The sequence below is a fragment of the Protopterus annectens genome, chromosome 4.part1, assembly GCF_019279795.1.
Source record: "Protopterus annectens isolate FY-2018-M chromosome 4.part1, PAN1.0, whole genome shotgun sequence".
NCBI lineage: Eukaryota > Metazoa > Chordata > Ceratodontiformes > Protopteridae > Protopterus > Protopterus annectens.
In genome coordinates, this window is record NC_056734.1 from 620,827,087 (window position 1) to 620,840,588 (window position 13,502).

The following is a 13,502-nucleotide window of genomic DNA, read 5'->3' on the forward strand; positions in this document are numbered from 1 at the left end:
TGTAACCCATTCTGTAGCCCACTCACATGTCATCTGGTACAGTTGGAGAAAATACAAATAATCCGCACAAAAATAATCAAACGGCTTCAAGCCTTGCCTTTCAACCAAAAAAACACAGCAACTCTCTCTTTCATCTCTACAGCGTAATGGCTTCTTAGAGAAACCTATATTTGACATAAATTAAAAAAAAACACTTTCTATTTGTAATCCTTTGCTTGGAACACCCAGCCTGGTGACCTAAATCCAACAGGATACTCAGCAGCTAGCTTAGTACTTACCTATGATCATTTATGAATAATAAAGATTAATATCAATTGTAGCATAAAACATGATAAGTTCATATCTCAAAGGCTCCCACACCTAAGAAATAAACGTCTGTTCTCCCTGTCCTGATGGTGCAAAGAAAAGATGCTGGGGAGGATTTTAATTGATTCATTTTGTCCACATCTACTTCTTCTTTTTATATTCAAATCAGACATATTGGAGCTTCCTAATGAATATTTGGGGAGGTGTGTTTTATCTAGTATATGTTACATGCATGTTACTACTCTAAAAATGAAATGTCATGGATATGCAGTAAAATGAGAACAAATTTCCGTATTAGTTTCTCCACTGTCTACTTTTGACTAATAGAACACAATGGCAATATCTTATTGTTATGTTACTAAATTGGTTACTGACACTCTTTTATTAATTGATTAGTGCATTTATGCATTGTCTGACTACCCACTTAATCCAGTGAAGAGATAAGGGAGAGCTGGAGCCTATCCTGCTACTCACTGGGGCAAGGTATAGTGATCCATCAAGAATGAGGCACCAAAGCATCACAGGATACATACACATAATATCACTTTCACACCTCTCACACAGCATGCAGATTTATAAACAAATTTTAGAGGAACAACAGTTCACCTACAGTCTATCTTTGGTGTGTACAAGGACAGCAGAGCATCTTGCTAAAACCTACAGGGACACAGGGAGGGCTTGCAGACTCAGCATATAATGCACCCTAGCTGAGAAATGAACTGGAGAATAAAGCACCATGCTGCCGTCTAGGGTTACTAGTGTATATCAAAATGTTACTGAACATAGTTTCTTATATTAGTCAATAGATTTTAATAGCAGGATTAACAGCTGGATCAGTATCAAAACACAAACAATATAATAAAGCATAACACTGAATTTAAATCCTTACTATTTCAGCGGTGTGTCCCCGAAATGTATGATAGCACTTTCCCGTCTCTGAACTCCATAATTTGCAAGTCTTATCAAATGAGCCAGTTGCAATCTTGTCACTAAACAGAAAGCAAAATCTTTTAGTAATGATATTTTATAAATGTAATTATATTAAATGAAAACAAACTCAAAATAAAATGAAATCAGTCTATAATACAGTAAGCAATCATCATTCAATTTATCATTTACACTCATGCTTCCCTCAGAAATGTAAAATTTTTGTTGACCACTTCTCCTGTATCTTCTCCTTCTGTTGCTGCTTCTTTAATGATGACATTACAATCCTTAATCATGACACTATTACAAGTTATGTACTTACCATAACTTGGCATCTGTGTTGTCCATTTTCATTCTTTCTCAATACTGGGTTACGGATCTGATCCTCGGATGCAACTCGGCCCCATTTTTCACAGACTTAGGTCCCAGTCTCTAGCTCCTCCCTCTATCCAGCTTCCTCAGATCGAGTTGGCTGCTGAATCATCTTACATGATAAAGACAGCTAATAAACATAAAGAAACAGAAAGGAAACCAGAAGCTCAAAAAGGGAACAAAGAAGTTATGTACTCACCATAACGTTCCATGTGAGTTGTTCCATCTCGCCTTCATTCATCACTGATGGGTTCGGAGCCAATCCTCAGCTCCAACACGGCCGACTAGCAAGCTCAAAGTTCTCCAGTAGCTTGAGACCCCACCCCTTATCCCATAATTCACTGCTGGAATTACCTTAGATCTTGTTTGCTGCGTACCATATAATAGTACAATAATTATTCTGCCTAGGAATGAATACATATTGAAAAACCAGGATGAAAACAGCCTCCAGGTCAACTGTCAGCCAGAAGGGGGAAGGAGGGAGGGACGTGAGAATGAAGGCGAGATGGAACAACTCACACGGAATGTTATGGTGAGTACATAACTTCTTTATGTGAAGTTGTTCAATTTTGCCGTTCATTCATCACTGATGGGTAGCGTTCCTAGCACCCTGATCTTGGGTGGCTCACGGAAGTACACTCTTCAGAACCGTAGAACCAAATGAAGCCCTATCCCTGGAGGCCTTATCCACTTTGTAATGAGTTATAAAAGTGTGAGGTTAAGACCAGGTGGCTGCTGCACAGATGTTATCCAAGGCAATTTGGCTTGAAAGGCTGAAGAGGTAGAAACTGCTCTGGTTGAATGAGCCTTTACCTTACTAGACAAGGGCATATTATGACAAGCATATGTATAGGTGATGCAATCCGACAGCCACTTAGACAGGGTTGTTTTAGCAACTGGTTTATCTTTCCTGGTCTCAGAAAAGGACACAAAGAGCTGATCTGATTTCCTAATGTCTTTGGGTCTGTCCAAATAAAATCTAAGTTGTCTATGAACATCGAGTTTATACAACATATATTCCAATTTGTTGGTATGATTAGGGAAGAAAACGGGCAACTCAATGACTTGATTAATGTTAACCTCAGAACATACTTTGGGCAGAAAGGATGGATTAGTCCTGAGAGATACTCTGTCAGTATGGAAGACCATGTAAGGGGGCTTGATGGAAAAGGCTTGGAGCACTGACACTCTACGGGCTGAAGAGATGGCTACTAAGAAGATAGTTTTCCATGATAAGAATTTTTAGTTCACAAGATGATGCAGGCTCAAAGGGAGGAAGAATGATATGAGATAACATAAAATTCAAATTCCAGGGGGAATAAGGTGTCTTCACTGGAGGCCTTATGTGAAAAGAACCTTTTAGAAAAGCCTTAGACAATTGGTGAGCCATAATATTCAAACATTCAATTCCTAGATGGAAATTAGATATAGCAGCTAACTGTACTCATATTGTAGCTGCCACTGCTCCTTTGTTGAAGATTTCTGTCAAGAATTGTAAGCTAGAAGACAATGGGGCTTGATAAGGGTCAATGTTGTGGGAAGAAGCCCAAATGGAAAATTTCTTCCACTTACTACGATACAATTTTCTGGTTGAAGGTTTGTGGGAAGCCAACAAAATCTGGCTAGTGTCATGGGAAAGATTATAGAGCCTGGTTATACAGGGAATTGGAGCAGCCAAGCAGTTAGATTCAGTGTCTGCAATGACAGATGAAGATCCCCTGACGGATGTGTCAACAAGTCTGGAACTGGGTCCAGGATCCATGGATCTTCTAGAATATGATGGTAAAGAAACAGGAACCAAATCTGCTGAGGCCAATGAGGAGCTATGAGGATGATTGTCCGTCCCAGCGATTTTGCTTTCTGTAAGAATTTGGATATCAAGGAAATTGGTGGAAACGCATAAAGGAGACCTGGGGGCCAATCGTGGACAAGAGCATCCCTCGGGCAGTGACCTGGCGTGGGAATTAGGGCAAAATAGCTTCTGCATTTGTTGTTGATGTGACTGGCGAAGGGATCGCAGGAAGGCTGCCCCAATTTGCAGAAGATCCTGTCCGCAATCTCTTGTTTGAGGAACCATTCGTGGGGCAACAAGATTGCTCTGCTCAGTCTGTCCGCTATTATGTTGGATTTGCCCAGGATGTGCATTGCCAACAGAAAGCACTGGGATGAAAGTGCCCACTGCCATACTCTGAGGGCTTCTTGGCAAAGGGGATAAGACTTGGTCCCGCCTTGTTTGTTCAGATACCAGACCACTGACATGTTGTCTGTCTGTATTGCAATTGTCCCTAGAGGAAGAGAGTCCTGAAAGTATTGCAATGCTAGAAGTACTGCTCTCATCTCCAGGACATTGATATGCAGATGTGATTCTTGATCTGTCCATGTGCCTTGGGCAGTCTTTCCCTGAAATAGCACCCCCCCACCCTATCAAGGAAGCGTCCATGGTCACAGTGGCAACTGGAGGGGGAAGCATGAAAGGACGTCTTATTGTGACATGAAGAGATGTTAATCACTACTGAAGATCCTTCTTGCAGGAATTTGTTATCAGGGTCATGTGACTCACTGGAAGTTCTTGGTAAGACCATTGCGTGAATAGAAGCCACCGAAGGTTTCTCATATGCATCCTTGCTAACGGGATTGCTAGAATAGCTGCCACCATCAATCCTAGAACTTTCAATACCTCTGCTGCTGGTGCTCTGTTCTTTGATATTAGGGACATGATGTGTTGGCGAAGAATAGAGATTCTTTCCGGCGGAAGGCGGAGTGTGGTGGTTGATGTGTCTAGTTCTGTCCCTATAAAAACGATAAGCTGCAATGGCAACAAGGCAGACTTTTCGAAGTTGACTGTAATGCCTAATTGATTGCAGAGTGTCAGAGTAGCCTCTCTCACTTGAAGAAGTTGATGCCTGGTGGTGGAGGTAAGGAGCCAATCGTCTAGATACGGAAACACCTGGAATCCTAGACGCCTTGGGTGAGCCGTGACTACTGCCATGCACTTGGTGAACACCAAAGGGCAGAGCTCAGAATTGATAATGATTGGCTCCCAGCCAGTAATGCAAGTGATCTCTGTATGGTCTGGCCATCTTTATGTGGTAGTACGCATCCTTGAGATCGATCGAGCACATCCAATTGTCCCTCCCCAACAAGGGGAGTATGGACTGTAGCGTGACCATTCAGAACTTCTCTTTTCTCACAAATTGGTTGAGTCTGTTGAGATACAAAATGGGTCTCCAGTCCCCTGTTTTCTTTGGAACCAAAAAGAACCTTGAGTAAGTTCCTAATCCTGTCTGGTCTGCTAGGACTAGCTGAATGACTCTTTTTTCTAGCAATCAGTATACCTCTATTGCTGCTTGACCCATGTGACTGGGTGGAACGTCTGGGATTTTTTTGACGGGAAGAGGCTGGGTGGAGAATGGTATGAAATACCATCTGGAAATGATACTTTGTACCCAACTGTCATTTGTTATATTTAGCCAGGCTTTGGGGTACAAAGATAAGCGACCCCTGACTGCCTCCAGAGTAGGACAGCCGGGCCTCCCTTCAGGAGTGCTGCTAGGATTGACCAGAGAAGTGATCTCTGTCACCCTGGTGTTGCAGACCCCCTCTGCAGCGAGGGCGGCATCTTCCATTGAAACCCCCTCCTTTGCCTCTGGAGGGGGGTTCTCCACGTGTGTCTTGAAATGCTCCTTGGGCTTTCCGGAACCACATCTTTCCTCCCCTCTGACCTTTGGGAAAGGGTCGAGTAGGGGTGGAAAAATGGACTCCGATGGCAGACAGAGTCTTTCCTTCTTGCTCACACCTGGTCAAAGTCTCCTTCACCTTTGGCCCAAACAAAGATGAGCCATCAAATGGGGTATTAGTAAAAGAAGACTTGAAGGGTTCAGCGAAGGAACAGAGTCGCATCCAGGCATGCCTACAGAGAGCGATTCCTGTACCTGTGGCTCTACTCGAACCATCAGCTGCGTATGATACAAGCCGCATGGACGAGTTGACTATTGAATTGAGGGTAGAGAGCTGAATGGCAATCTTATCAGATACACTCGAAGCTACAGCACCCTGAAGAGTATCTCCCAACTCCTTAAGGAGATCTCTCTGCAGTCTGGTAAAATGTGTCAAGTAGTTCAGTGATCTGAGTGAGAAAGTCGCTGAACTGAACATGCGTTACCCATATCTATCCATGATCCTAGAGGCTCTGTTAGGAGGATGGATAGATGAGGAAGTCTCAGACATTTGCTTTTTGGTGGCTGCTGCCACCACCATGGCATCAATAGGAACTCCCTTGGTCAAAAAGGACTTATCCACAGGGGCTGAAATAAACTTATTAGGCCTCCTAGAAACAGGTTCCATAGATTCTGGAGACTCCCATGCCCTACGAGAGACCAGATCCATAAGCTCATCATAGGACGGAGATACCCAAGAGGTGGAAGGTTGTGACCCAAATGCCTTCAGGAGAACCGACTCATCCTCAGTAGGGCTCTTGGACTGCCAATCACCCTTCTGCCTAAGGATTTCAAGAATCTCTGTAAAGGTAAAGGAAATGTCCTCAGAGGGGGATCTGGGGGACCCTTCTGATTCATCCAGGTCGGTGTCTGATGTGACAGACTCCTGGGGGGAGTCCAAATGCCTCCTTTTGCATAATCTCTTCCTGGGAACCTCTTCAGGGGGAACTTCTGGAGAGGTCTCAGAAGAGCAGGGAGCGCCCTGTGGAGCTACCTAAGGCTCTGGGTCTCTACGCTTGGGAAGACCGGAGGAAACAGAAACAAACACAGACACTTTAGGGGAAGAAGAGGCCAGACCTTGAGATGAGGAAGTCTTGGGAGACAGCACTCGCCTGATGGCATCAAATGTACCTCAGCTCCGATGAGAAGGAGTCGATGGCTCCGATGGAGCCGCAATCTCCTCCCGCACTGAAGCCATGGGCTCCAAGCCCAAAGTAGGAGCCAAGCCGAGGCCCCGAGAGGAAGAGTCGGTACCGACAAGTCGATGCGACTATCCTCCCCAGACCCGACCGGACAGTGTCAGCTCCTAGAGTCCCCAGTTGGCGCCAAGAATGTCCGAGCAGATGGAGCCGACAATACTGGAGCAGGTGTCAGCTCCAAGGGATCCATAATCATCAGGTTGGCCTCCTCTGGCTTTGAAGGTCCGATATGGCTCGGAGGAGCAGACAATTCAAAGGTAGTGGTCTTCGGCTCCGACGGTTGTGTCTGAGCCGACAGCAATTTAACTAGGCCTGGTACCTTTAAGAGTTTCTAAACCAGCCGGTCCATATCCAGATCAGACAGGCTGACAGAGAACCTGGAAGAGTGGACAGATGGAGCCGATTGAAGCAATATGGAAGGAGGTTTTTCGGCAACCGGTTCCAAAGCCATGTCCCGGTTCCGAAAAGAGCAGACTGTCGGCTCCAAGGGCAGTGGAGCCGAAGTCACCACACTCTCTGACCTCTTTCCTTTCTTGGATCTAGAATCAGTGGAAGACTTAGAAGATTTAGATGATTTACTGGCTCCATCCTGGTCAGACAATGCCTCAGAAAAGAGGTGTTTAATGATACCCCTATCAATCAATTTCCTCTTCCTTTCAGCTAACACTCTTGAAGAAAATGAATCACATATGCTGCAAGACTCTTGCAGATGTACCTCGCCCAAGCAGTAAACACACTGCACATGGGCATCCGTGACTGACATTTTCTGTCCGCAGTCTGGGCATTTTGTAAACCCAGATTTTGGATGCTTGTCCTTATCTTCAGACATTACACAACTCAAGCACACTGTTTAACTATGAGCTGTTTTAAACTAAGTAACTCACACAAACACACACACAGCACAAAAGGGGCACTAACAACTAAATAACTACAAACAGAAATAAGAGATCCAAAACAAAAGTCCCAAAAGGGATCGCTGACTAATCACTAATCCTAAGGCCAAAAGGCCGAAGGCAAGATAGATAATACTGAGGAAAGGGGCATAAACACAGAAAAAACTATTTACTATCTAGTATATCTGCTACTAAGAATAGAACAAGGGTATATAAAAAAGAAAAAGATATAACTTGCTGAAAGTTGAAAAACTCCCAATAAAGTCTCGAGCCAAGCTGGAAACCAAGAGATCCGTGCTGTGGCAAACTAGATCTGAGGTAATTTCAGCAGTGCATTATGGGATAAGGGGTGGGGTCTCGAGCTACTAGAGAACTTTGAGCTTGCTAGTTGGCCATGTCAGAGCCGAGGATCAGCTCCGAACCCATCATTGATGAATGAACGGCGAGATTGAATAACTTCACATATAATGTTTCTATAGACTCCATAGATCTTGTAGGAACTTCTCAGCTGGGGGATGGCTGCGATGGAAGATGAGGAAGAATGAAAATGGACAACACAGATGTCAAGTTATGGTAAGTAGATAAGTTATAAATCTGATGGTGTCCTTTTCATTCTTCCTCACTATTGGGTCAGAATCCCCAGCTACGTAACTCTCAGGTGGCCTCAAGGAAGGATATGCCAGAGCACTGACAAATCAAAAGAAGCCCTGCTTCTAGAAACAGTGTCAAATTTTTAACGTGTCACAAAGGTATGAGATTTTGAACAAATGGCTGCTGTGCAAATATCATCAATGGAGGCTCTAGAGGAGAAAGCAGCTGATGTAGCCATAGATCAAGCAGAATGGGTTTTAGGAGGACAAGGCAACTTCAGACCATTTTTGGAATAAATCAGTGATATGCCGTATGCAATCCATTTAGCTAGTATAATCTTAGATACTGCATGGCCTAGATGATTAAGCGAAAAGGACAGCAATAATTGGTCAGATTTCCTGCTTTGTTTTGTTTCTGTGAAGATAATGTAGTAGCCTGTGAACATCAAGAAGATGCAACAAATATTCACCCTTATTGGCAAAATTTGGGAAGAAAACTGGCAATTACATAGAGTGGGTAATGTTAGACTTGATAGCTACTTTAGGCATAAAGGAGGGTTTTGTAGGAAGAGAAACTCTGTCTTTATGAAAAATAATATAAGGTGGTTTGGATGACAGGGCCTGCATTTCAGAAATTCTTTCAGCTAATGTGATGGCCACCAAAAAGACAGTTTTCCAAGAAAGGTACTTCATTTCACAATTGCTAGCTGGTTCAAAAGGCTTCTGAATTAGGCCTTGGAAGATAACAGTGAGATCTCATGGAGGAGACAGGTCTTTAATTAGGGGTCTAAGTAGGAAAATTCTTTTCATGAAGGCTTTACATAATCTAGATAAGGACAGAGACTCCAAAGAATCTCCAGCATAAAAATTGGATATGGCTGCGAGATGAAGCTTAACTGTAGAAAAAGTAGCCCCTTCCTCAAGTAAAGAAGTAAGAAAAAGAAGGCTGGCTGAGACTGGAGCCAACAAAGGATCAGCATTTTCCTTGGTGGCCCAAATGGCAAATCCTTTCCATTTGCTTTTGTATACTTTCTTAGTAGAAGCTTTCTGAGAAGCCAACACTATGTTTTGAACAGGAGAAGAAAGCCTGGAACTTTTGGCAATTACTGGAATTGGAAAAATTAAGCAATCAGTTTAAGGGTGGATAGATTCTGGTGCAGACTTTCTGATGGGTGAGAAAGGAGGTCCTGTCTGGGTTCCAGTATACATGGAGGATATTTTAGGTGAGACCAGAGGAAGGGGAACCATATCTGATGACGTCAGTAGGAAGCAATGAGGATCACTAAACTCTTCAACTGTTTTGCTTTCTGTAGAAACTTTGGGATCAGCGGTGACATGGGATAAGCTTAAAGGAGACCGGAGGGCCAATTGTGAACTAGAGCATCCCTCGGGGACTCCTCCGGGGGGGGGGGGGGTCAAAGTGAAGTACCTGCTGCATTTGTTATTTTGAGGGGACACAAAGAGGTCACAGGTTGGGTAGCCCCAGTGGCTTAAAATCAAATTCGCTACTGACTGATTGAGGGGCCACTCATGAAGGATCGCAATGGACCTGCTGAGTTTGTCTGCAGTAATGCTGGACTTCTCAGGTATGTGAGCTGCAGTCAGAAATCAGTCTGAAGATATCACCCATTCCCAGACATTCATGGCCTCTCTGCACAAAGGATATGAACAGGTTTCTCCTTGTTTGTTGATACACCAGACTACTGTCATGTTGTCTGTATGAACTGCAATAGTTCCTAAAGGGAGAATATCCTAAAAGGTTTATAATGTTAAGAGGACTGCTCTCATATCCAGAACATTGATATGCAATCTGGTCTTTATGTGAGTCCACCTGCCTTGGACCAACTTTAACTTGAAATGCCCCACCCCCACCCCAGTTGGGAAGCATCCATGGTCACAGCTGCTGTGGGGGAAAGAAGTAAAAATGGCCTGCCAAGGAGCAGATCATCTGAAAGAGTCCACCATAATAGATGCCTCTTGAAAATTGGTGTTAATTTGATATGAACAGATAGAGACTGGTAAAGAATAGTGCATTGAACAGCTAGGGTCCACTGGTGAACTAGCATAAAAAAACATTGTTAATGGAACAAGACTGATGTCAACCATCATAGACCCAAGATGTCTGATGCCTGACATTAATTTCACCGATAGATATGACAGGTCTAGGATTGTTTGTACTTGGCTTCTCAGTGTTTGAATGCAATGAGGAAACAATGATGCTACTTGATCTGTTGTATCCAGGAGATCCCCAATGAATTCCAAAGTTTATACTGGGGATGGATGCAATTTTGCCAGATTTATAGTGATGCCTAGGGGACTAGATACCTGAAACAAATAATCCCTGGCTTGAAGAAGTTAATGCCTGGTTGCAGCAGTTAGAAGCCAGTCATCCAAGCATGGAAACACCCGGAATCCCTGCAGTCTGAGATGAGCTACTACAACTGCCATACATTTGGTAAACATCCTGGGAGCTGTGGTGAGTCCAAAGGGCAGAACTCTGAACTAGTAGTGACTGGCTCCCAGCCAGAAGCACAGATGACTTCTGGAGCATTTGTCTATCTTGATGTGGTAGTATGCATCCTGCAAATCTACAGAGCACATACAATCATCCTTCAGCAACAGCAGTAGGATGGACTGAACCGCAATCATCCAGAACTTCAACTTCTTTACATACAGATTTAGGTTTCTTAGATCCAGAATTGGTCTCAAGTCTCCGGTTTTCTTTGGCACTAAAAAGAAGCGAGAGTAAGTTCTGAACCCTCTTTGTCCAGTTCGGACCCCTTGGATGACTCTTTTTTTGCAGTAGTTTTTGGATTTCTCATACTGCATACTCCCTCTGACTGGGTGGAATATCAGGGACTCTCCTGTGTTTTCTGGAGGTGGAAGGGAAAAGGGTATATAACAGCCTCTAGAAATTATGCTTAACACTGAAGCATTTGTTGTTAGATTGGTCCAGGCATTTGGGTGTAGTGACAAATGACCCCCGACTGCCTCCAGAGTTGTGCAGTCTGGCAGCACTTCAAGAGTGCTGGTAGGGCTTGTCAGAGAAGGGTTCCCTGAAACCCTGATTTTCCAGAACCCCTCTGCCTCTGGGCTGGCATCTCCCATTGAAACATCCTCCTCCTCCTCTCCCCTGGAGGAAGAATCTCTGCACTGATCCTGAAAAGACCCTTGAGATTTTCAGAACCAGGTTTTCTTACCTCCTTGCTGATTTCTTGAGAAAGTCCATTGAGGGGTAGAAAACTTGATCCCCAAGGCAGACAGAGTATTTTCTTCCTTTTTGCTGCTGGTTAGAGTATCTTTGACCGATGGCCCAAACAAAGAAGAGCCATCAAAGGGAGCATTCACAAAGAATGCCTTGAAATGTCCTGTAAAGTCACAAAGCTTCATCCAGGCATGTCTTCTGACAGGAATACCTGTGCCAGCTGCCTGTGAGGTCCCCTCTACTGAATGGGAGATGAGCTTCATGAAGGAATTAGACAGGCAACAAAGAGTAGCCAATTGGGGAGATACTTTCTTGAAGTCCTCTACCAACATGGTGTCTGCTAGAGAGTCAGAAAGTTCTTTGACCAGATCTCTCTGCAAGAAAGTGAAATGTGCCAGATAATTTAATGTTCTCAGCAAGAAGATAAATAGATAATAGATAAACATAATAGATAAACTCTCTCAACTAGGTATCAATCTGTATGTTACCAGATGGGTAGCCAACTGGCTCAGTGACAGAACCCACCTAGTCAAAATAGGGGAAGCCACCTCAAGCAGTAGACCCGTATCGAGTGGCGAACCCCAAGGTTTTGTCTTGGGGCCTCTGTTATTTGAGATATACTTTTCTGAGGTACAGGCTAAAACCAGTGCGCTATGGCTGACCAAGTTTGCAGATGACTGCAAGTTGGGAGCTGTCATCAATTCCCCTAGTGACGTGGACATCCTCCAAGAGAGTCTCACCCAAACAAATGACTGGTGCCAGAAACATGGCCTCAAGCTGAATACAAAAACATGCATCATCATCTTCTTTGGGAAGAGAGATGTCCCCACAAGTTATCACATTAATAACAATGTTGTAAGCATGAAGTCAGTCGTGAGGGATTTGGGCACACATATTGATAGCAGCCTGACTTTTGACCATCATGTTGCTTCCATTGCATGTTGCTTCCATTGCACTGAAAGCTTTCTACATGGCCCACCTCATAAGTAAGGGTATCTCATCCAGGGACCAGGATGTCATAATATCCCTGTATTCTGTTTCATACAGACTCCTCAGAGGTGACCTCTCTCTGGCATACAAGGGGATCTTGGACCCCGCCTTGATGGGACTGCTGCATATCCACAAGTCAAGCTCCACTCGAGTAACCCACACACACAGCCTCAGCCTGGTTCTGTGACATCAATAGGACTTGCTGGCAGGACAGATTTGTGTCCCAGAGACTCCTCATGTATGGAATAGACTACCTCTCCACATCAAGCAGAGTACCTCTTTACCCCTTTTTAAGTTCAAATTGGATAACTGGATGGGAAATAGAAAATACATCCCTGGAATTCCACCCATGTCCCTGCTGGACAGAAGCAGCGGTTTCTGATTTGTCTATACCTGGGCTAATCTCTTGGCTAGGCTTATAAGGGACTCAGGGCCAATAGCCTAGTACCTTCCTATGATCCTATGAAGAAGGTAGCCGAGGAGCAAACCTGCTTACCAAATCTGTCCATCGCTCTGGACTCCCTGTTCGGCGGATGGACAGTTGAGTTTTGCTCAACTAGATCATTTTTGCTAGCTGCTGCCACAACCATAGCATCTACCAGTATGCCCTTGGTCTAATGTAGATTGTCCTTGGGGGGGGGGGGATTTGTTGGAAGGTTTAGGGATTGGCTCGATGGTGTCCGGCTCCTTCTAGGCCCGGTGGAAGACTAAATCTATAAGGTCATCTGCCGGGGGGGGGGGTCAATCTGTATATTTAGGTAACTTTGCAAGAGGATCTGAAGCAGCCCTCGAAGACTTGTGAGGGTGCTTCTTGGAATTTGATCAGCTGAGTAGAGATTTAGAGCGGAGATGAGCTCCTGACGAAGTGAAGGAGGAGGAAGAAGGCAAGAGTCTTTTTAACATTAGTTTATTTCTACGGTCGGCTATGGCTCTGGGGTTAAAATCTTCACAGATGTCACAAGCTGCCACAGATGCTCAGCACCCAAACAGTACATGCATTTACTGTGTAAGTCAGAATATCAGATTTTATGCCCACATTCCAAACAGCACTTAAAGCCTGTTGGTTTGTTTGACATGGACAGTGAAAAGGGAGCAACACCAGAATGTAACCACAACAACAAAAAAGAGAAAAAAAAACTTTTTTTTTTTACATATTAAGCAATGAAAGAGAAAAAGGGAGAATAAAGAACTGCCCTTAAACAGAGAAGAACCCAAAAATAGATCCAGAAGGAAACAAAAGCAGAAGGCTATAGTTAAAGCAACACGGGAGGGATAATTCAAAAAACCCTAACACCTGCAAAATC

General features: G+C 44.0%; 1 protein-coding gene across 1 annotated transcript in view; it reads right to left on the bottom strand.

The window, feature by feature from the left end:
* Positions 1 to 13,502, bottom strand: part of DAW1 (dynein assembly factor with WD repeats 1) — a 1,156,427-nt gene that overhangs the window by 767,296 nt on the left and 375,629 nt on the right. Inside the window, exon 6 of the mRNA XM_044070429.1 lies at positions 1,196 to 1,295. Within this exon, the coding sequence (XP_043926364.1) occupies positions 1,196 to 1,295 (100 nt within the window). The remainder of the gene's footprint in view (positions 1 to 1,195; positions 1,296 to 13,502) is intronic.